The following is a 23,116-nucleotide window of genomic DNA, read 5'->3' as shown; positions in this document are numbered from 1 at the left end:
ACTTCCAGTGATGGAGTCGCCACAGATCCTGTGGGCAACATGTGCCCTGGCCTCACCACCCTTAGAGCCATGAATTTCTTCCAAATATCCAGTGTAATCCTGTCCTCTGTGGCCTTTGAAGCCATTGTCTTTTCCCTGTTGCTCCAGGCCCTGGCCCAAAATCGTTCTCCAGGTATTTTAGATCTCCTTGAGGTACCGGATGAGGTTCCAAGGTCTCTCCAACCCCTTCTCTTCTCCAGGCTGGACACCCTCAGATAACTCAGTCTCTAGGGTTTATGTTTTCATATGTATGACTCTACTTTTTGAGTAAGTTAGAAAATGAAAAATTCTTTAGAGCCTTCTGCTCTGTAACTCCTTCACTGGGCAGTTTTGCTGCCCAGCCATTGCCCTGAAATAAATCTGAAGTATTTTATTATTATGTCATATGTTTTGGAGAAAGACAGTTGCAGGATAGAGGCACCTTCCTAGGAAGGAGGAGGTGGATGAAGTTCCCCAGTGAAACAGGAGGGTAGCAAATGCCAATAAGCAATGGCCTGGAATCTCTGCCAAGTGCTTCATAATCGGCTGGAAATTTGGAACTGGCCAGGGCAGCATCCTTGGATAGAGAAATCTTTATCAGTAGAACCTGAGCCACTTGTTATGCACACACATTTTCCACAGAGGGTGAGGTCAGCCTCAGCAGAGGAAAGCCATTCTAACCTCAAGTTGTGTCCAGGTGTGTGGAGAGGAGAAGCCCCCCATTTCGCACCCCGCAGGCTACCCAGGTCACCCATATGATCCAGAGGGCCCCTTTGTGATATCACCCGGCCAGCTCCCTGGGAAATCTGTTTTCCTCTAAGGTCCACAAAGGTCTCCTTGAGGTGTCCCCATGGGATCATGCCAAGTGCCCATGAGGGCAAGGCAGCCCCTCACTGCCATGTGGTGGGATGGGGCGGGGAGCAGCACAGCTCCCAGCAGGGTCTCTGGCAAGGCAGGTTACACTGGGCCCAGAGCCTCCAGGTGGGGAATGAGGGGTTTTAACCATTCCTGTTTTCCCAAGAAAAGACTTCTGCACAGTAAGAAATAAGGGAATTTGGCATCTGAACACATTCTGGCAAAGCTGAGTTCTCGTTCTTTCTCTTGGCGCTGTAGGTTAGGGCTGTGTAGACCTTGAGAACTATATGGCCCAGAAAAACTCAAATTAAGGAGCAGTTTGCACCATAAATTGTTGCCCTCTGGTGTTTGTGTGTCAAACCCCAGGCAGGATCATGACCCAAGTCTCAGTGACCAATGCCAACCAACAACAATTTATTTAGAAGGAGGGAAAGCAATGCAGAACACATTTGGATTTACTCTACATCATAAAGCCTTTTGCATAGGCAATGAAAGGAGTGTGAGGATTTGCAGCAGGATCCAGTGGGTTTAGGAGTAAGGAGATTCCAAGCAAATTTGTAGGCTTAGAAGAAATTTCCATTACTCTTCAATGAATGGCTCATCAACATCTCTTACGTTCCATGGCCTGCAGAAAGGGAAAAAAAAAATCAGATTTTTTTTTCTGCTTGTATTCTCCCCCTACTCACTCTCAGCCCACACTTTTTTTCCTCCTGGACACAAATTCTTCCCAAAATAGTTCATGTCATTTGTAGTCATGTTGGGACAGCTCTATGCAATCATACCTGTGAGTAAGGAGACTTTTTCCCTATTGTTTAGGAAAAGCAGGGAATTAAATTGATATCCCTACATTCTGGGGTGAGTGCATTCATTCCTGAGTGAAAATAGAAGCCTGTTTTTCATATGATATATTAATTTTACAGCAACCTTTACAACAAAAACCTCACCCTGTGCCTGAGAGCATTTTCCAAATGCTTCTTGGGCAACATGTAACACTTGAGTCAACACAGAACACTTGACTGTCCTCATGGCATAAGAGCTTTTTTTTTCTTATACCTAATTTAAACATTCAGGAACACCTTGGGGTTTAGGAGACAGACAAACTATTTACTGTTTCTCTGCTCATCCTGCAGATGAGCCTTGGTGAACACCAAACTCACGGTTTGCAGCAGGAGCGGAACCCAAAGCAACTTCCAACTTTAACCAGGTGGAAGGGACATGCTCCAAAGTGACAGCTCCCTCCTCTACAGAAAATCATTTCCCTCCGGGGCGAAGACAAACCTGCAACAAGAACAAAATGTTTCCTTCCCCCTTGCTCTGCAGGGCAGGGAATTGCAGTGGAAGGGTTTCTCATTCCTTGGGCTGTCTTTGTCACAGCCTTGGCTGTTTGGTTTTTTTTTGTTGTTGTTGTTGTTTTCAAATTCCTTGATCTGCCTTTATCACAACCTTGGCTGTTTTGAAAGGCCGTGTGGGCAGTGAGCTTACAAAGCAGGTCTAGCACAAGCACTGGGCTAATTGATTAATTCCTGACTGGCTTCTAGCAATTTGGAACGGAAGGTAGTTATAACATGCTGGGGATTTTTCTTCAGGTGCACAAAAATCTCTTTCTACCATCTCTTTCCCATCTTACCTGGGGAAACCTGGAGTGCCAAGAAGAGGAGAGAAAAGAGCAGGTAAAGGATCTTCATGGCTGAGGATGTGCTGTGGCACTGTTGGGGAAAGGACCAAGGAAGATGTAAGAGAAAGTCCCTGGAATCTGCAGTCTCCTGAGCTACACACTGAGTTAATAACAATTATATTCATATTAATTTTGTCTTCAAGCTTTCAAAAATAATCAGTAAGACCCTGGCTTTATGTTGGACAGAATGTTTTCCCGACATGTGATCATTAAGTTACTTTAATAGTTTAATGGCTCAGATTTCTTTTCCATTTTGCAAATAGTCCTTAGCCAGAACAGAATCATGGAATCCCAGAATAGTTTGGATTGGAAGGACCATTGAAACTCATCTTCTTCCAACCCCTGGGGCTGAAACACCTTCCACTATACCAGGCTTTTCGAAGTCCCATCCAACCTGGTTTTAAGTACTTCCATAACTTTATTTTTAGCTAAATGATTTTATCTAGTAAGTAAATAATATAAAGCAAAATTAGCTGATAATACTGTAAAAATTACAAACTTCAGGGGAAAAAAAGTTCATTTTGTAATGTTTAAATTTATCAAGAGGTCAATCAGCATCTCCAGTCTTGGTCTACAGGCAACAGTTCTAGAAAGGAAATGTACAATCAAATCAATTCCCATTTGAAAAGAAATTTTTAAAAGCAAACATGTGATACCTTCATTGGAAGAGTTTAAACTTATATTAGGATTAACTCTATAGGATAAGAAAGTCTAGAAGGGTGCTTATGGATAAAGAAGTGGCAGTTAATGTTTCATATTAGGAAATATTAGGAATTAGGAATGTTCTGATCTGTCATAAATGATGGTCTCTCAGTCAAGGAATGGAAATGAGATTAGGCTGAAATGTCCTATTGCTGAGAACAGAATTGATAAAAGGTGACCCAAAACTGTTTCAGAATTAATATTAGAAGTTTACACGAGTCTCTATATATTTGAAAATATCAGGAGAAATAAGGAGATGAAGTGAACAATTCCAGAAATGAAATAAGGGTTTTAACGTAGAGACATAAATAAAAAATACAATAAATAAAATGTATTATATACTACCTTAAAATATATAAATAATATATAATTTTATACATATTATGCATTACAAAAATACTGTATAACTATTTATAATATGTTTATATTCAAAGGCTATATATTTAATAGAAATATATAGGTATAGACATGTAGATTTCCCCTGAGAGGTCACCAATTTCTCTGGACCACAGACCTCTCTAAAGCAACCTGAACCAATCAAATATTTATTTTTCTTAGCACTTAGGAAGCAGAAAAATTTATTAAAGCATTCTAGGTATTAGCATATATTTGAACCACGTATTTAACATGTTCAATTTTCCAAAATCTTAGGTTTACCATTTTAGTTACATTCAAATTAAAGTTAATAATGCAGAGGTTTGGGAGCTGGATTTTTGAGGAAAGAACAAAAGCTGACATTGAAGGAAAAGAACTGAGACATTACCAGGTATCAGGTGAGCCCTGAAGCCAAACAAGACTTGCTCTTGGTCCCTTCCCTCCTGAAGATTTTGGCTCTGGGACTGGGATGCTCTTTTATAAAGTGAGTCCCAAAAGAGGCTGACAAGTACTTTCTCTTCTCAGCCATTCATTGAACCAATCCAAAAATTGCTCTTTTTTTTTTCTGGTGGCTTCTAATCCAACCAGAAACCAGCTGCTTCTCATTTCCCAATGATAAAACAGGGTGTCTCTCTGAACCTCTTTAACCTTTTTGTCCTGGAAAATCCCATCTTTTTCGTGCAATACCTCTTGTGACACTCCAGTTTGTGCAAGATACGTTAACCCACCATGGTATGTGTCAAACATATTGGGACATAGGCTGAACTGCCCCTGCCTAGGAGCAACTTAAAACCTTGCAAGACAAAGCATCTGTGTGTTCCCTGCAATCCCAGTTAATTTTCTGTTCCATAAATAGAGAATATGAGAACACAGAATGGATATGTGGAACTAAAACAAATGTCCATTGGCTTCCTGGCCAGTGGCCACTGGAGATGCCAGAGTGAAGCAAATTGTACCAAAATGAAGTGAATACATCATGGTTATGTCCCTGGACACCCTTCCAGCTGATGGGAAATATGTAAATTTAGGCAAATCCACTGCCAGAGGATGTCTTGTGACCCTCAGGCCCCTAAGCTCCTGCTTGAGCTTTTTCCCCAGGACTCTGGTTGATTTTTTGATACTTTTGCCTTCCACAGGGCCTTCAGTACATCATTCCACAACCAGATTATGCCTTAAATGAGCATTCAGTTTTTGGTTATCTGCTCTCAGTCTGCCAGCTGTTGACCTCTGCTCCTTCTGCCATGGGAAGTGGCACCCAGCTTCTGCATGGATGGAGCACCTCTCCTGTGAAGAGATGGAGAGAGCTGGAGTGTTCAGCCTGGAGAAGAGAAGGCTCCAGAGAGACCTTAGACTCCATCTTAGTATCTAAAGGGGTATTATGGAAAGGAGGGAGATGGACTTTTTATATGGGCAGACAGTGACAAGACATGGGGAAATGGTTTTAAACTGACAAAAGGCAGGTTTGCATTAGATGTTAAAAAGAAATTGTTCCCTGTGAGGGTGCTGAGGCCCTGGCACAGGTTTCCCAGAGAAGCTGTGGCTTCTCTACCCCTGGAAATGTTCAAAACCAGGTTGGATGGAACTTGGAGCAACCTGAGATGGTGGAAAATGTCTCTGTCTGCATTGGGGAGGTTGGAACGAAATGGTCTGTAAGGTCCCTTAGTATCCAAACCATGCTGTTTCTATGATCTAGGATATGAAATGCTTTCTCAGATCATATTTTACTTTAAACCTCCCTTCAGCCAACAAACAAATATAGTTCATGCAGTATTTAACATGATATATGAAGTATGGTGTAATACATTTGCTAATTTGAGTGATTGGTGTTTCTAATTGACCAAGACCTCTGCAAATGACACCATGTCTTACAGACACTACTGTACTGCAGTGTCTAAAGGTAATACCAAAATTAAATTGAAATGTTTCCATTGCTGACTGGCAGTTTACCTCCTAGTCATGTAATTTTTTCATAACTTTGATATGAAGTTCTCAAGTAGAACCATAGAATAGTCTGAATTTGAAGGGACTTTTGAAAGGTGAATAAGTCCAAGCCCTCTGCAATGAGCAGGAACATCTTCAACTAGTTCAGGTCAGCTCAGACCTAGCTCAGAGCCCTGTCCAAGTAAACAGGTGCACAGGATTGGGCAGAAATCACCTATATGCATGTGAAAACATGACTACAAACCATTTCCCTTACAAGCATACCCTGACACAGCTTTTTATTCTCTAGATAATTTTGTATGTGAACTGTTTCTGCAACAGGAAAAAGTGGTAATTGGATTTCTGGTGTGTCTGCCAACGTCTGGCCATAAAACTGAAAAGCAGGAGGAATAAAATTGCAAAAGTTGCAGTTGCTTCACCTCTTGCCAAGTGTTGGTGGTTAACTTGCCAGCTGTTACTCTTACCCAACACAATTCCTCAAGGAAACAAAGGTGCATCGTTAATTTTTATGTGCAAGTACTGTCAAGGGCTTTAACACTGGGAATCCTTGACCCTGTTTAATATAAATTTCACATAGTCACAGTCCCATCCAGGCCATCAGAAAACCTCTGCATGGACAAGGGGAAGGGAGAAGCAGAGGAGGGGTGGAGCACCTGTGGCAGAACTCAGCAAGATTTTTGGTTGTGGCTCATGGGGTGGACAATTTTTCCATCCCCATCTTCAGCTCCTGTTCTTCTGAGTGAGAGACAATCAAACACTTTCAATTATTATGATGGGGTCAGCATTTTCTGCAATAATCCAGTGCTGAAGAGCTGCTGTGCCTGAAGCAGGTGGGATGTACTCTGAAGGCAAATGTCCTCAAAGGAGGCTGCAAAGTGTCTGGAGCAGAAATGTCTTTCACCCTTTTAAAATCATGATGTTTGAGTGATTTTATCAAAATCACCTTCCAGAGAAGAAGGAGGATCTTATCTCCACCTTAGGAGTTTGTGTCTAGCACAGAGGATGAGGCAATTAGGAGCAAAAAGGAGACCTTCAAACTCTGCTCCTAGTAGCTTTCTCTTGAAAAAGAAAAGGAAGTATTAGGGATGTCTTTCACTAGTGTTACCCCTAATTAAAGTGCTTCAAACTCTACACAAAATGTACACAAAATGTATTTAATCAAGCACAATACTTTATCGATTATGCAGTTATCTTAAGTAAATGATGAGATTAACATCTGCATGAACAATTCTGGCTCCATGTTTTGCCCTGACAGCTAATTAAAGGTACTGGGGTACAAGGGCAGAGTCCCCTTTCTTTTTTGACAACCACAGCGTGACTGGCAGTGATGTGTGTGTGATCAAAGCGCCTTGGCACAGGTGAGGTACCTCAAAGTTCCTCAAATTCAAAGAACCTTTGTAAACCGAATCTAATTTTCTAGAGAAAACTGGAGGGAGTAATCTCACCAAATTTCAGATATCCTAAAAGGAAATATTGAAGTACAAACTATTTTCACTGCTCTTCTTTTTTTGGATAATTGAAAAAGACTGTTCTACAGACTTTTAATAGACATTTGCAATAAGATTGTTAGAAATAAAACATAGAAGTAACAGTAGGGATAGAAGAAACCCAGAAACATTGCAGGAGGAGGTGTTTTGCAATGAGAGCCATGAGCACTAATTCTGCAGAACAACACAAGTGGCAGCTGTGTCTCTCACAGAGCCGGAATTTGCTCTTCAGAGGGTTTTTTAAAATATGTAGTCACCTCTCCAAACCCACCCAGAAAGTCATTAGGAGTCCAAACCATCTGAGTTTGGTAACATATTTAACTGAGCACTGTTGTGACTGTTCAGCAACTGCTTTTGAAGAGGTAACAACCAAATCACTACATTGAATACCCATAACTCTTGGGAATATATTTTTGTATTCTTTCCCTTTTTTAAATTTTTTTTTCCTGTTTTGTGTTGCTGATATGATTCAAAATGTTCCCGGTTTTCCTTTGCATAAGTTCCACTCAGAAAATTTCTCAGATGCCTCCAGGCCCTCTGAAGGAAACATCTGGAGGTGTCTTGGCTTTATCTACACTGCTAGGCCATGAGGGCAAGGAAAAGGGACAGAAGCACAGATTCCACCCTGTATTTTTTTCTTGCAATGAGAAAGGAAGGTCCACTTTGCAACTGCAATGACTGCTCCTTTTGGTACTGAGGGGTTCTTATTCATTTAATTGCAGAATGGTTTGGGTTGGAAAGGACCTTAAATCATCTCAACCCCCTACCAGGAGCAAAGACACCTTCCACTATCCCAGGTTTCTCCAAGCCCTGTCCAACCTGGCCTTGGACACTTTCAAAGATGGAACAGCCACAGTTTCTCTGAGAAACCTGTGCCAGGACCTCACCACCCTCACAGGGAAAATGTTTGCCTCTTTCCCTACAAAGAATCACCAGAGGTTCAAGCACATAAATGCCATCATAACTGATTTTATTAAAGGAGAGGGAAGAAATAGTTTCCACAGTGTTGCCTGGTTCATGTTTGAGGTGTTTGCTTCACTTCAAGTGAGGTTTGTGACATCTTTTCATTGCAGCAGGAACTGGTGCCACCAGGAGCGATGGGATCAGGGTGATTCCCAGAAGCCATTCAGTAGAAGCAGGAAGGATTTCCAAGGTGAATCCAGACTCTTCAGCTATTCCAACCCCTGCATGAAGAAGAGAGAGTCTCTCTACTCACCTGTAGGTTTTCTGCAGAGATGTTCTCTTCATCTCATGACATCAGAGCAGAGGCTGCCATGGGATGTGAATTCCCCCTCTATGCCAGCTGGTTTGGCACCAGGGAAGTGAGACAGGTGACCGGAGCTGTGCATCTAAGATGTTTCTCTGGAGAAAAGATAATGAGGATATGAGCCATTCCCATAGAGATCCCTGCATTTCTACTCACTTTTTGCAGCAAGAATATCCATTGCTGCATGTTCCAATCCAGTAATACGGGCGACGACAAATCCCTGGGAAGCAGCGTCCGTTTTGGATCAAACAAGAATTGTCTAGCCTAGGAAACACCTGTCCTGTGCAGCACAAAGAGAAGAGTCATTTACCATGAAATTGATCAAAAGAAAATACAGTCTTCTTCTTTACTCCCCTCACTCCTTACCTGCAGCCCCTTGGAGCATCAGGAAGAGGACAACCAGGAGCATGTGAAGGATCCTCATGGCCACAGCTGGGATGTGGATTCTTTACCTGCACTGAGCAGAGAGCACAAGGCTGAACAACACTGGACAGAGGATACCCCTCTGAGCAGGAGATGATGATTAAAAAATGTGCCCAGAGACATCAAAGCCAAAATCTTTGTCCAGTGGATTCAGACAAAGAACAGAGTGAAAACCTCATCCTTGGAGGTATTAGCAATTTCAAGGAATGCATCTCTAATTTGACCTAATTAGTACCACTTTAAGCACAGATTCAGACCAGAAACTCCTGGATTAGCTCAAAACCTAAGTTATTCTGGGATTCTATGCTGTATTGGTGCTGTTTTTCCTTTTTTCCCCTTCTTTTAATTTTTTACTGTGATGAAAAAACGATATCCCTATCTTTTCAGATCTCTTCAGCCCTAGGCAGGTTACTCCCGTACCAGCATAGGACCACAAATTATCCCCCTTCCACATATTGAAGTACACAAAGAGTTCAGAGAATGAGCCAGTCTTAATCCTTAGGAAAGTCTAAAAAGAGACATCTCCATCATTTCAGTATTAATTAAGGTAGCAACCCATTCAAAATGTTACTGCATTCAGTCAAGACACGTGGCTCAAAACACAAAGCTCAGCTTCTGTGCTGGCTGGGCATCTGTTTCTGGAGTAAAACAGACATTTCTGTCTCTGATGTCTCAAGGGAAGGTTCCCAGATCTCTGTTCCTCTTGGAGAGCAGCAAACCCAGCGCCCTCCTGGAAGCCCTGCAAGCAGCCAATCCGTGGTTCTACAGAACATGTATACACAGGAGGCACTTGCTGGAGTAAAAAGAGGGAAGGGGTTAATCAAAGCAAAAACCTGAGACTGATGAAAGGAAAGGTTAATAAAGATGGAGAGCTGAGGGTGGCTCTCCAGAACCAGGCAGAGTTACCCTAGGAGAAGGTGGAGGATCGCTGCTTCTGTTCTCCTGTAGATCCACCAACACTCAAAAGCCTATAAAGGGTTGGGGCTGAGCCAATGCAGTGATTGGCCAATGAAGAAAAAGCCTTTTCCAGCCTGTATTTTGTTTCTTCCAATGAGAAAGGAATGTCCGGTTTGAAAATGCTTTCACCAGAGCCCCTGATCTTTGTGCAACCCATCCCAGTTTGTGTAAGGCACGTTAGACCACAGGGTGATGTAAAATACCTGGAACATGCACTGGGTGCTCCTGATCCTGAAAGCTCCATAGCTGTAGAATCCCAGAATGGTTTGGGCTGAAAGGGACCTTAAAGATCATCCAGTTCCACCCCCTTCCATGGGCAGGGACACCCTCCACTGTCCCAGGTTGCTCCAAGCCCTGTCCACCCCAGCCTTGAGCACTTTCAGGGATGGGGCAACCACAGCTTCTCTGGGCAATTTGTGCCAGGGCCTCACAGCCCACACTTGCAAAAATTTCCACTCCTTGCCTGTAAAATAATCACTGGTAATGTCACAAGCCAAGCTTCCCCTGCTGACTACTGTGGTGCTTTACAGATCTTCTGGACCAAGGAGCCAGGACAACCAGAAACCTTGATGCCTAGGAGGGCTCTCAAAATTACATAAGGAAGAGGACAAGCGTGGGCTGGGGAAATCTTTGTGGACTTTAAGAAATCTCAGTGCTGGGAAATATCTTCCTCAAGGTATATCTGCTTTACAGGTGCTTGAGTGTCCTGAAAAGAACAGTTCAGATGTTCACCTTCAGGTTAGTGAAATCTAGGGTTTGTTCCCAGATGGGCCAGCTCCACATGGGATAAATCACAGCTTTACAGTGCAGTCAGGGAAGCACAGATAAATATGACTGATGGTTTAGAGAGGTAAAGCTCAATTTCTGCTCTCTGGATCTGCAAGCAACACGTTTATCCGCATATTTCCAGGGTTTTGGAAGCAGCTGGCAAACCCTATTTTCTCCTGCCTTCCCTGAGCTGGGGGGGTCTTTGTTGTGGGAGAGGTTCAATTCCCAAAGGGAGATGGGGCAGCTCACTCCACACCACTGCTCAAAATCCCCAGCAGCAGATGGGATTTCCAGGCAGGGTTTGGCCAAGTCAGGTCTGGGCAGTTTTCCACAGGGCTGTCCAAGGTCAGTGGATGGACAGCAGGGCTGCTCCCACATGGATTTCATGCCGTTTTTTGCCAGGTCTGGAGGTGCTGTGAGGACAAACGTTGGGCAATCGTACCAAAGGTCTGTCATCCTTCCTGTCATTTGCACAGAGGACGCTAGAGGAAGAGGATGGCAGAGAGAAGGTGAAGGAGCCTCTCTGCTTCAAGTGTCTGGGGACATCCCGCTGTCACAGGTAAGCTGAGGTGACATGTGGACACACAGGGTTTAACCCAGTGGCCTTCATGCCAGCTCCTAGAGTGATTTAGAGTGCTCTGGGCTGGCTGAGATCTCCTCATGGAACAGGGTCAAGAGAGAGGAGAGCAAGCCAGGGAGGAGGGATGGGACACAGGGACATCTCAGACAGCACTGGTCTAAGTGTGGGCAAAGGAACTGAGACCTGGATGTTCACTGGGAACAAAGTCTGTGGTGTGCTGAGTGATAAAAAATCAGCTGGGATTTAGAGGAGTTCTTCCATATATTCATATTCATTTTAAGAATATTTTATATACAAATATATCTACCTTAGTGTGGATTTGCTATGAGGGCTGTAGAGAAACAGGAGAGTAAGAAATATCATTATAGAATTTGTCAATGTTCAAATAAACAATTACTGAAATCCATATCCTGACTATTCCTGAGTAAATCATAGCTTAGAACATCTAGATTATTCTTTTCTATTTGCAAGTTCTTCAGCAAAGATAAAATATAAAGCAGTTGTGTAAATTCAGCCTCTGTTTCTCTTGGAATATTTATAGATTATATGCATAAAATTTGTGAGAACATAGTTTTGAGGGCTTCACACAATGTCCTTGTGCAGTGCCCCAGGAAAGGGGAAATGAGTAAGACATTTAGTGGTCAAAATGCTTTCAGGATGCAGTATTAATTGATTTGCAATATCCAGTCTTTAATTTCATGTGTTTAACTGCCAGGAAACAGGTGAAATGTATCACTTTTGTAATCATGAGTGGCCAAAACAATGCTTAGAGTCAATCATAGCATGTTGGAATTAAGAGTTAAATTATAGTATTTACGATATTTAAAGGAAGTTTTCCATCAGTCATAAGAACAACTAAAATTAATTAGTTAAAAATCTTATCCAAACCCTGATATTCGAGCTTGGATCTGTTTTGTTCTACTTTGGGCAGGTGGCACATGCACAAAGTGGAAAAGCAGGAAGAAAGAATAATTTTATCTTATTTTAACTTCCTTTTCAGGAGGTTACCACAAAATCTCAGTTCAGAGCTCTGTGCCTCTAAAAACTCATTTGTACATTTAATATTCACAGTGTCTATTTCTGCTTCTTTACATTTCATCACTTGAGTTATTTAAAAAAAGTTTTGAGTTATTCAAAAAACAAAATCAAAATCCAAGTAACAGAAACAAATGCTCTTCCATATTGTAAAGCAAATATACACATTCTTCCAATTAAATTATACAGGAATGTTCATTTTAAGTATTTGTCCTTCTCTGGGGAGCCTGTTCAGTGCCCAGCCACCCTCTGGGTGAAGAACTTTTCCTGATATCCAATCTAAACCTCCCCCAACTCAGCTTCACTCCATTTCCTCGAGTCCTGTCAGTTTGATTTTGAGAGCAGTGACTGGTTTCTTGTCCATCACAGGACTCCACAGCAGACTGCAGAGCAGGGAGGGCTTTGAGTCTGGCCTGTCAGAAAACATCATTCACTCACATATCAGTGCTGGGAATCAAAAGACATCAGTATAATTAAGGAGAAAAATCCATAAACCCCCGCTGTCAGAATAATTTCCGCACTCTTCACTGAAGAAGGTTGCTGGAGGTGAATTTCAGCATTAGCTCTTCATTGCCATCTTCTGGGAGATACCCGAGTAGGTGAATGCTCTTTGAAGTACAGGAATGTTGGGTTTTCCCCCTGGTTTCTTGGTGGTATGACAATGAAAACAGAACATCTGGGCTCACAGGTGCCTTTGGGGTCCAGGTTAAACCAGCGCTGCCCCAGTTTCTGTAGTCCAGATCCTCTGAGGGCACGTATTTGACCAAAATGTTTCTGTGGAAGTTGTTTCCTTTGGTCACCTGGAATTAGAAAGGCTGTGTGGAGGTGGGTGCTTCCCTGGAATTAATTATCCAAACATAAATATTTTCTGTGGGACAAGCAGAACACAGATGTACAAATCCATGAGAATGAAAGAGGGACCAACAGGTCAAGGGAGGTCAATCTGCTCTTGTGATGTCCTACCTGGGGTCCCAAACATAAGGACGTGGAGCTGCTGGAGAGTCCAGAGAAGACCAAGAAGTTGCTCCAAGGGCTGGAGCCCATCTGCTCTGGAGCCAGGCTGGGAGAGCTGGGGGTGTTCACCTGGAGGAGGCTCCAGGAAGACCTCAGAGCCCCTTCCAGAGCCTAAAGGATCTCCAGGAGAGCTGGAGAGGGACTTGGGACCAGGGCCTGGAGGGACAAGACACAGGGAATGGCTTCCCAGTGCCAGAGGACAGGGTCAGCTGGGATATTGGAATCCTTCCTTGTGAGGGTGATGAGGCCTTGGCACAGGATGCCCAGAGAAGCTGAGGCTGCCCCTGGATCCCAGGAAGTGTCCAAGGCCAGGCTGGGGCTTGGAGCAACCTGGGATAATGGAAGTCAATCTGTCCATGGCAGGGGGTGGAACTGGATGAGTTTTAAGGTCCCTTCCAACCCCAACCATCCTGGGATTCTATGAACACAGAGGGTTCTCACCTGTATTTCACACAGCAGAGTCATTCCAAAATCTGAGCTTCCCTCATCCAGCTGTAATGGGGCTGTGGATGCATCTGCAGGCTCCAGACACAGCCCTGCAGGGTTAGGTGCCCCCTGGATCCCAACCTGTGTGTCCCAGGCCATTGTTTTCGGAAGGAAATGGATTTGTAGAAAGTTCTCAGGGCCTGACAGAAGGCCCAAATGCTGACTCAGAAATGCCATGGAATAGGACAGATATTGTCGAGAGAAATGGAGCTAGAAAAAAGCTTCAAAGGATGGCCTTGCAAATAAGACTAGATACTTTGGAGAACTAGAACTATAAAAGATGTATTGTATTGGGACCCACGAGGGGTAGTTATAGACGATTGGCTTTAAGGCACCTACAGCATGGTGTGGCAAAACCCTGATAGGCCAAGAAACACTTATAATGTACTGTAATTAGGGAATAGTTGGCTTCTGATTGTGATGGCGTGAATTATAACATCTGTATTGTGTCACCCTTCACAGGAGACTGAAAATAGAATAAAAGTTTTTAAAAAGCCTCTCCGTTGCCCCGTCTCTGGGTCAGAAAAGGATATTGTCTGACAGTTTTCCACTGCCCACGAGGGATTGATGCTTTGGGCACACACCGGGGCGGTGTGAGGCGTTTTTGGGAAGGGCCAACTCAAGTTCCAGGGAAAGGGGAGGGAGCTCACAAGAGGTCACTGTCCCCCATCAGCTGCTGGGAAGTGACATTTCAGCTGCTGGGAATTGCTGTGGCAAGTCCATGTCCTTGGCCAGCCGGTCTGTGGCAGCTCTGTCACCCACAGAATATATAAAAACAGTTGTTCTGGGGTGAGACATCACTCTGTGAAGATCCCCTGGAGTGGAACCAGGTAGGACCCACTGGCCCCTCTCTCCTCAGGTCCTCTTGGGTGAGCTAAAGGTGTAGTTTTCACACCAATTTCAATCAAAGAGGAGAAAAAACACCGAATTTTTGATAAAATTTGTTGCTTCTGTAAAAAGAAATTAATCATCCAAGATGTAGAATATCGCAGCTTAATTAAATCCCCATGAACATCTGAAATGGTCAGTGCTTGGTGTTTCAGTAATTAATTTGGCTGATTGTTATGCTCAATGATGGTGATTCTTAATTATTAAATTAGTTGTTATTATTTTCCAAAGGTATCTGGAATCTTCAGTGAGAAATGATGGTGGAGAGATAATCCAGGGCCTCCAGGATGGATAGATGGCTACTTAGATGTTCTGTAAAGATATTTCAAGGAGTAATTACTGGCTTGCAAGATAAAAAATTACCATTATTTGAGTAATTAAAGCTTTTGAGCATTTATATTGAAAGAAATTGGAAAGGGTTACATTAATCAAATAAAATGAATGTTTTAGTCATTAAGTAACTTGTGTTGAACATGAAGCACAGCACTGTATGGGCTGCCATGATTAAAGTTAACTCCATCCCTGCCACATTCAGCAGAGTTGCTTAAATAAAAAATTAATAAAAATATTTATAGTCATAAATACATTTTATCAATCTTATACAGGATGCTTTCAAATTTATTTTTCCTTAAAAAATGTTATTTCTATAGATTCATTCTAGAACATTTGCTCTATTACATAAATGCCAATTTTATTTAAAAATTGAAGCTAATTTGTCATTAATAGTGTTTGGTGCTGGGTGATGACAAGTGCAAATTAAATGCATGACTTTTTTTTTTCCATTTTTTTTCTTAGCATCTGTTGCATTTGGTAGCACTGAATTTGGACATGAAGATCTTTTCCTTTTTCTTTGCTGTTCTCCTCTTAATGCTCCAGGGCACTTCAGGTAAGAGTCAAATAAACTCTAAGGAAATGCAGAGGGAAAATTGTGAGAATGGAAAAAAAAATAGGAATAGAAATAAAAGCAGAAATAAGAGGAATAGGAATAAGAAGAAATAGAAATAGAAGTAGAAACAGAAAAAATAGAAATAGACATGAAATATAAAAGGATTTAGTCCCTTTTGCTCAAAGTGCTGCCAGTGTGTTGGGCACATTTTTAGCCGTGACAGGCACCAAATGGGTCCATTGGATGCACTGAACCCTCCCAGTCTGGAAAATAAGGGAATTTAACGGTGTGGAAGTGGCCAGCCTGCAGGGAAACTTCAAGACTGCTGTCATGCTATAACCTGGATTGTTCTTGGTCTTCTTTGGGAAGGCAAATCATGACTCTGCATTGTTTTATTTTTCATCCTGCCCAGGTTTCCTGCGTGCCCCCAGCACCGAGGTGCAGTGCAGACAGGCTGGGGGGGTCTGTTCCAGTGGCCGCTGCCCCCCGCCCCACACGAGACCCTTTGGACGATGCCAGCAGGGAATTCCCTGCTGTAGGACCGTGGTGAGTCCAGGATGTGATGGATCACACACCCACAGAAGGGCTTGGGTTGGACAGGGCCTTTCAAGGTCATCTGTTCCACCACCATTATCATGGACACCTTCAACAAGATCCGGTTGCTCCAAGCCACGACCAGCCTGGCCTTGAACGTTTCCAGGGATTTATTGGGGTTCATTACTAATTTTTGGGCATCTACTCTGCCCTTTAGATGGAAAATTCCTCCAGCACAAGCTGGCAAAGAGCAGAGACTCTACACACTCAGATATAGGATTTCCTGAGGATTTCCTCACTGCTTCCCTCGGTAGCATTAATGGGGAAGCTCAAGTGCCTCGTGGGGAAGATCGCACTGAAACCTCTTTGGCAGGGAGAATTAATTAGCCAGAAATGAACTCTTTTTGCTGCTGTTCCCATTAACTGGTTCAAGCTGCTCGTGATGAGTAGTACTGGCTTCAAAGGACACATCTCTCACGTGCATGCTGACCTGGAACCTGGGATTTTTGGGTCAGATTCATAGGAAACCTGCATGTTCCACCTCACAAAGGCTGCCTCATCCCATAGTCAGAATAACAGCCTGAAAGTCATGTTGTTCTCCCAGACTTTTTCCCTATGGTTTGATAAACTTCCTCTTCTACACAAAATCAAAATATCTGGTGTAGTGAAAGTGTCCCTGCCCATGGCAGGCAGTTGGAACCAGATGGTCATTTAGGTTCCTTCAAATCAAAATCATTCTTTAATTCTGTGATTAAATTACTCTTTTTCCCCTCAAATTCCTTGCTGGAATCCTAAAGTTCACCCTATATCTTTATTCCAATGTGAAACTGCAGCAACAAATATCCCTGAATATTTACACTCTGCCTCCACTGATTCTAACATTTCATTTTCTGTTTCTTTTTCCCCTGTAAAATGCTGCAGACTATTTTATTTTTGGAGGCTCTTACTTAAACTCTGTTCAATATTAGTAGCAAGAGATGTTAAAAACAAAACATGAGCAGCAGAAACCATTTTCCATACCCAAAATTCCAAGAGGAGGAGGAAGCTTCAGGCACAGAGTGTGGTCAATTCATTGTTAATTAAAGTAGAAAAGCAATTTATGCTTAAAATCCAGCAGCAGCAGGTCTGTGAATATCCAGAAGTGTTGGATTCAGGAATATCAGCCCTTGGTGCTCATTCAATCCCTTCTGTGCATTTGTATTTAATTTCTTTCCTGGTTGTAAACACAAAATCTGAAAATTTCTTCCCTTTTTTTTTTGCAGTATGATTAGTGACCACTGACATCACAGATGGGTTAACTAGAGCTTCTGGCAATTTAAGGGATGTATCACCTCACTGGAAAATCTGGAATTCTGAGCAGAAAATATGCATTTGACACATGCAGGCACACGCCACAATGTGAACAACAGAAAGAGAACAAACCCCTCTGCAAACAGCCTTAATGACCTGAAGAAACTCCAAAGCAATTCTTGAAAAGACCAATATTTTTAATTTTAAAAAATGTTTTGCTGCTGAAATTTTATTGTGTTGACCAACATCTGTCCCAGAGGTCACCAGCACACAGGAGTCTGTGACTATGAGAGGATGCAAAGTTCTTCCTTTGGCCCTTAGAACAGCTATTTTATTATTGTTATTTTTATTATTTTATTTTCCTTTTGGAGTCAGCAATAATGTGAGTAATGCCAGAATGCTCAGCTAAGGTGTTTATATTTCATAGTCTACACATCTCAATAAATTTTAATAAACTTGCCCTGGAAGATCTGTACTTGATCCTTATCCCTGTGAGGAACAATCTCCTTATTCCTGTGAGGAATTCTCTTGCTGTGTGTTTTTGTTGGAGGGTCTCACCTGGAATCAGTGTGAGATGTACCTTGTGGAAAACTTATCCAAGCAAAAGGGAGGAAAACAAACCCATGTGACAGGAATATGTCCTTGTCCTAACCATTATTAATTTGACCAAGAATAACTTCAAGGCCAGGTTGGGCAGGACTTGGAACAACCTGGGACAGTGGAAGGTGTCCCTGCCCATGGCTGGGGTGGAACTGGATATCTTTAAAGTCCTTTCCCACCCAAACCATTCCATGATTCTGTGACTCTCCAAGCCCAATGTGATGAGGCCAGTGCAGAGCTGGCACAAACTGGTCAGGCTGAGCACCCATGGAAGTCCTGAATCCATCCGGGAGCTCCTGGCATGGAGAGCAAGGACACTTTGAGTCACCTCCTGTCCCAAATCCTTGTGGCCTTTGCATTGGGGGTGTTAGGGATAGGGAAGGGAAGGAGGGGATGAGTCTTGGTGATGAGAATCCAGGCTGATGGACACACACTGCCTCCAGACAGAGCAGTGCAGGGAAAAACAGTCTGACCAGTTCAGGATCCAGAGAAATTAAATTCCATGGACGTGATGCTGGTCTTCACTAAATAGAGACAGCAGGAGCAGAATCTTGTGGATGTGGTCCCACAGCTTCAAGCCCTTCTGCCACCATGGGGTTTCTCTGTATTCCAAATATTTCAGGTTGGGCTGGCAGATGCAGCCCTGGAGAGGAGCAGAGGACTGAGCCTGTCTCCTGAATCCCAGCTCTGGGCTGGAATGGCAGCTGGAGCGGGCTCTAATGCTTTTCTAATTATTAATATAAATGTTGCCACATAAATCATTGCAACACAGAGCAATTTAACAGGACTTGATGACACATGGACTTAAGGTAGTTAAATAAAATTCATTTATGGGCAGATTTTTATAGACAATAAAACCAACAAAATCCACCCTGACATACATGGGCAAGTATCAGCAACATGGTTTCACAAGAACTTGCTTTTATTAGAATTGAAACTGCAAATATTTTTATTGGACAAGAACTCCTCCTCAGATGTTCTTGTGCTCCTGAGGGCCTCCACCCCCATGGGAAAGGCTCCCCAGGGCACCGAGGACAGGATCCATTGATGTCAAGAGATGGAGGATGTCTCAGATGTCCAGAGCTCTTGTCTGAGTGGTCAGTGAGTTGTCAGATTTAGGAGCTGGGGGTCCTGCAGAGAAAAGTCAGGTGCTTAGCTCATCCACCAAACAAATAAATTACACCTCAACACTTCAGACTGCTGGAGACATCAGGGACCATATGAGGGTAAGACAGCTGGGGACTGAGCTGGACCTGTGTTTCTGGCCACAAGACACCCCAGATGAAATACAGAATGGGGCTGTCACCTCTCAGCACACACCATGGCTGCTGACTTGTGGCTGCTGATGCCCCAGAATACCAGGGACACCTTCCATTATCCCAGGTTGCTCCAAGCCCCACCCAACCTGGTCTTGAACATTTCCAGGGATGCAGCAGCTCCAGATTCTCTGAGCAACCTGTGCCACGGCTTCCCCACCCTCACAGGGACAAATTTCTTCCTAACATCCAATCCAGATCTACTCTCTGTCAGATTGAAGCCATTGCCCCTTGTCCTGTCACTCTTGCAAACAGTTTCTCTTTTTCTCTGGAATATTCTAACGCCACAAAGGCTCTGCCCTGTTTTCACCACACGCCAACCCCAGCAATTAGCAGGTACTTTTTGGAGGCTGCAGGGGGCTGGAGAAAGGGCTGTGATGCTGAAAAGGGGAAAAGCCCAGTGATTCTGCTTGCTTTTGCTGCAGCAGCACTTCCCCAGAGGAATTCCTCTTACCATTTGCAGCATCTTAGCTTCCCACCGCGGCAGGTCCCGATGTCAACCAGAGGAGCAGAGCAGGGCACGAAGGAGCAGGAGCCCCGGCTCTGCCGGCAGGCGAGGGTGTCAGCGGTTTCCTGGCTGTAAGCTGCAAAAAAAATAGGGAAAAATCATGTTTGTTTCTCCTGGCAGAGGACTGAAGACTGAGGCATGAGGTTTACCTGGCACTGTGTTAAGGTTTTGTCATCAAATTGGATTCCATCCCGAATTTGGAAGGCATCCCAGCTTTATTCTGAATCAGGTCTATAACATTTCAACCACTTGGTCCCAGTGGTTCTTGAGTCCTTTCTCTTAATCACATGTTGTTCAAGGATTACGTGTTTTTGATGTCACTCAGCCGATTTTACTTTGGTTTCCATTATCTCTTAATTTAAGAAGCCCTGTACTGTTTTATACATATAATCTTTATGAAGAGATAGAAAATAACTGGTGGCCCTTTCCCCAGAGATTCTACTGGAATTGTACCAGTCCTGCAGCCATCTCAGGGGTCACAGGGTGTTTTGATATAAATAATACATTTTGTGGTGCATGAAGTAGGAAAAGCCCAAGAAAGCAATCTCAAAACATGTAGTACAGATTTTGTCTCAATGGTTCTACATTTTTTTCTGTGAGTAAAACAGACATTTGATGGTCCAAGAAAGCTGGTACAAATTTGAGATTACTGCAAATCAAATTGAGACAACTTCAGCTGCTTCAAAGACACCTAAACAGCCTGGAATGATACATGGGCTCCAAAAACACTTAGTGCACTTGGACAATATGGAGTTCAGGCAAAAAGCAACAGTCAGGATAGCACTTTTTCTAAAAACAGATGAGGTGTCCTAATCTAGAATACACAGTCAAGGACATGTGGGTGAGAATGTGAGAAAGCTCTCATGTTGCCGGGTTACATCTTTACTATTACTCTAACAATTGTCTCAATAAAATCCTCAGGAAATTGTTCAGGTTGGAAAAGGGTTCATGGATCCTCCGTGACCACTGAGTCCAACCATCCCAGCACTGCCAAGGCCACCGCTGACCCCAAGTGCCACATCCACATGGCTTTAAATCCCTGCAGGATTCTCTCTCAGGATCCCTGCAGGATTCTCTCTCTCTCAGGATCTCCACCACTGCCCTAGACAGCTGTGCCAGGGTTGGAGAACTTCTGATGAAGAAATGTTTCCTAATATCCAATCTAAACCTCCCCAAGTACAATTTGATGTCATTTCTCTTGTCCTGTCCCAGTTCCCTGAGGGCAGAGCCCGATCCCCCCCAGCTGTCCCCTCCTGTCAGAGAGTTGTGCAGAGCCACAAGGTCCCTCCTGAGCCTCCTTTTCTTCCAGACTGAGCCCTTTTCCCAGCTCCCTCAGCTGCTCTTGGTGCTCCAGCCCCTTCCCCAGCTTTGTTCCCTTCCCTGGACATGCTCCAGCCTCTCAGTGTCTCTCTTGCCGTGAGGGTCCCACAAGTTTTCCCAGGGCTGGAGGTGCCCCAGCAGTGCCAGCACAGGGGATGGGCACTGCCCTGGTCCTGTTGCCACCCCAGAGCTGGGACAGCCCGGGTGCCTTTGGCCTCTTGCCCACCTGGGCACACCTGGCTCATGTCCAGCTGCTGCCAGAAGCCCCCCTCCCGGGGCCTTTTCCAGTTTTTGCCCCAGCCGGAAGCTGCAGGGCTTGACGTGAACAGTATTTGACCTTCTTGAACCTCACACAATGGATCTTCATCCCATGGATCCAGCCTGTCCAGGTCCCTCTGCAGAGCCTTCCTGCTCTCCAGCAGATCAACACTCCTGCCTAACTCGGTGTAATCTGCAAATTTGCTGAGGTTACCCTCAGCCCCCTCATCTGGATCGTTCATTAAGATATCAAACAGGACCAGCCCCAGTACTGAGCCCTGGGGAACACCACTGGTGTCAGCCTCAGTTGGACTTAACCCCATTCCCCACACCTCTCTGGGCCTGGACATCCTGATAGTTTTTAATCCAGTGAACAGTGCACCCACCCAAGCCACGAGCAGCCAGTTTCTCCAAGAAAACTCTGTGGGAAATGGTGTCAAGGATTTAACAAAATCCAGCTAGATACCTAATCCACTAAATAGGACACCTTGTCATAGAGGAGATCAAGTTGGTCAAGCAGGATCAGCTTTTCATGGACCAGCGCTGGCTGTGCCTGATCCCCTGGGTGTTCTGTAGATGCCACATGAAGGCACTCAAGATGAGCTGCTCCAAAACCTTTTCTGGCACCAAGGTCAATACAGGATCATCCTTTTTTCTCACCTTGTCATCACATGCTAGAAAGAAACCATGACTATGACTATCAAGGACCTTGAATTGATAGCTTGAAAATTAGGACAATGACCAGGGAAGGGGAATTCTAATAGGAAAGTCATGGATTCCAGGAGCAGAGAGGTAATCTGACCCTCAGCACTGGGATCTAATGAACTTCTCTGCATCTTCACCCTCTGGGCCTCCATCTCATCTCTTTTCAGCCTTACCTGGAGCAGCCTGGAAGAGGAAGAAGAGAACAGCGACGAGGAAGAAAAGGATTCTCATGACTGGCAGCTGGCAGCAAGGTAGCTGTGGCAGGGATGGAGACAACACCAGTGTGAACAGAAGCTGTCCGAGACCGAGCACAGGCAGTGCCTCTGCATATAAAGGCTCTGGGACAGCACAAGGGGGTGGAGGAGTGGCTGTCTGGAGAACAGAGAGTTCATTGCCCTGTTCCCATGGAGATTGGTGAGGTAGGGAGATGTTGCAACCTCTCACGCTAGGAGATGCCCGACCTGAGCCATGACCACGTCTTGCTGGCTGACCCGAGCAGCCAAACCACCCCGGGCCAGCTGGTGGGCTGCGCCCAGGGAGGGCACAGGATTGGAGCAGGAGGGAGGTGGGTTCCTGGGATCTGCAGGGCTGTAAACCATGCGGAACTGATGGTGCCCTGTGGCTCTTGGCCATGGTCTTGTGCCAGCTTGTCCTCCCCCTCAGCCACCAGGCAGGGTGAGCAAAGGAGAAAACTCCTCCTTGGAGACAAGAGCATGGAGTGACAGGGCAAGGGGCAATGGCTTCAAGCTGAAAGAGCAGGTTTAGGTGAGATATTAGGAAAAATTCCTTCACTGTGAGGGTGGTGAGACAATGGAACAGGTTGCTCTGAAAAGCTGTGGCTGCCCCATCCCTAGAAGTGTTCAAAGACAGGTTAGACAGGGCTTGGAGCAACCTGAGATAGTGGAAGATATTCCTAGCCAGGCAGGGGCTTGGAATGGGATGATCTTTAAGGTCCTTTCCAACTCAAACAATTCTGTGATGTTGAAGACGAATGCAGGAAAGGATCAGAGATTTAGTCCTGGCTTGGGTTGGAGTTGTAGGGCTGCAACAGAAGGAGACAGAGTAGGGCTGAAAGGGTCATGGATATCTCCCCTCCTGGCTATGAAACTGGCAGTTGCTCCAGTCTCCCAGGAGTTTTTCCAGCATGGTTCACTCAGCTCAGTCACTCTCTGTGCCTCTTATTTGTGACTTTAGCCATGGATTTGTACCAAATGTCACAGGAGTCATA

General features: G+C 44.2%; 1 protein-coding gene and 1 long non-coding RNA gene across 2 annotated transcripts; both read right to left on the bottom strand.

Moving 5' to 3' along the window:
* Positions 1-1,263: 1,263 nt before the first annotated feature.
* On the bottom strand, positions 1,264-4,126 carry LOC119699414 (gallinacin-2). The gene is made up of 4 exons (XM_038132857.1): positions 4,014-4,126; positions 2,501-2,579; positions 2,031-2,151; positions 1,264-1,498 (listed from the first exon to the last, which is right to left on the bottom strand). The coding sequence occupies exons 2-4, from the start codon at positions 2,556-2,558 to the stop codon at positions 1,453-1,455; spliced, it is 225 nt and encodes a 74-aa protein (XP_037988785.1). The 5' UTR covers positions 2,559-2,579; positions 4,014-4,126; the 3' UTR covers positions 1,264-1,452.
* Positions 4,127-18,682: 14,556 nt separating this feature from the next.
* Positions 18,683-22,220, bottom strand: LOC119699809. The gene is made up of 3 exons (XR_005256556.1): positions 22,062-22,220; positions 19,552-19,681; positions 18,683-18,912 (listed from the first exon to the last, which is right to left on the bottom strand). It is a non-coding gene; the product is annotated as an uncharacterized LOC119699809 (long non-coding RNA).
* Positions 22,221-23,116: the final 896 nt, after the last annotated feature.

The sequence above is a fragment of the Motacilla alba genome, chromosome 3, assembly GCF_015832195.1.
Source record: "Motacilla alba alba isolate MOTALB_02 chromosome 3, Motacilla_alba_V1.0_pri, whole genome shotgun sequence".
Lineage (NCBI taxonomy): Eukaryota > Metazoa > Chordata > Aves > Passeriformes > Motacillidae > Motacilla > Motacilla alba.
This window is presented reverse-complemented; position numbering and strand designations above follow the sequence as displayed.

Coding starts and splice junctions, on each gene's coding strand:
- LOC119699414 (XM_038132857.1), bottom strand. CDS start 2,558: ATGAAGATCCTTTACCTGCTCTTTTCTCTCCTCTTCTTGGCACTCCAG. Junction 2,152..2,500: donor GGCACTCCAGGTTTCCCCAG/GTAAGATGGGAA, acceptor TTCTTGTTGCAG/GTTTGTCTTCGCCCCGGAGG. Junction 1,499..2,030: donor TTCCGCTCCTGCTGCAAACC/GTGAGTTTGGTG, acceptor CCCTTTCTGCAG/GCCATGGAACGTAAGAGATG.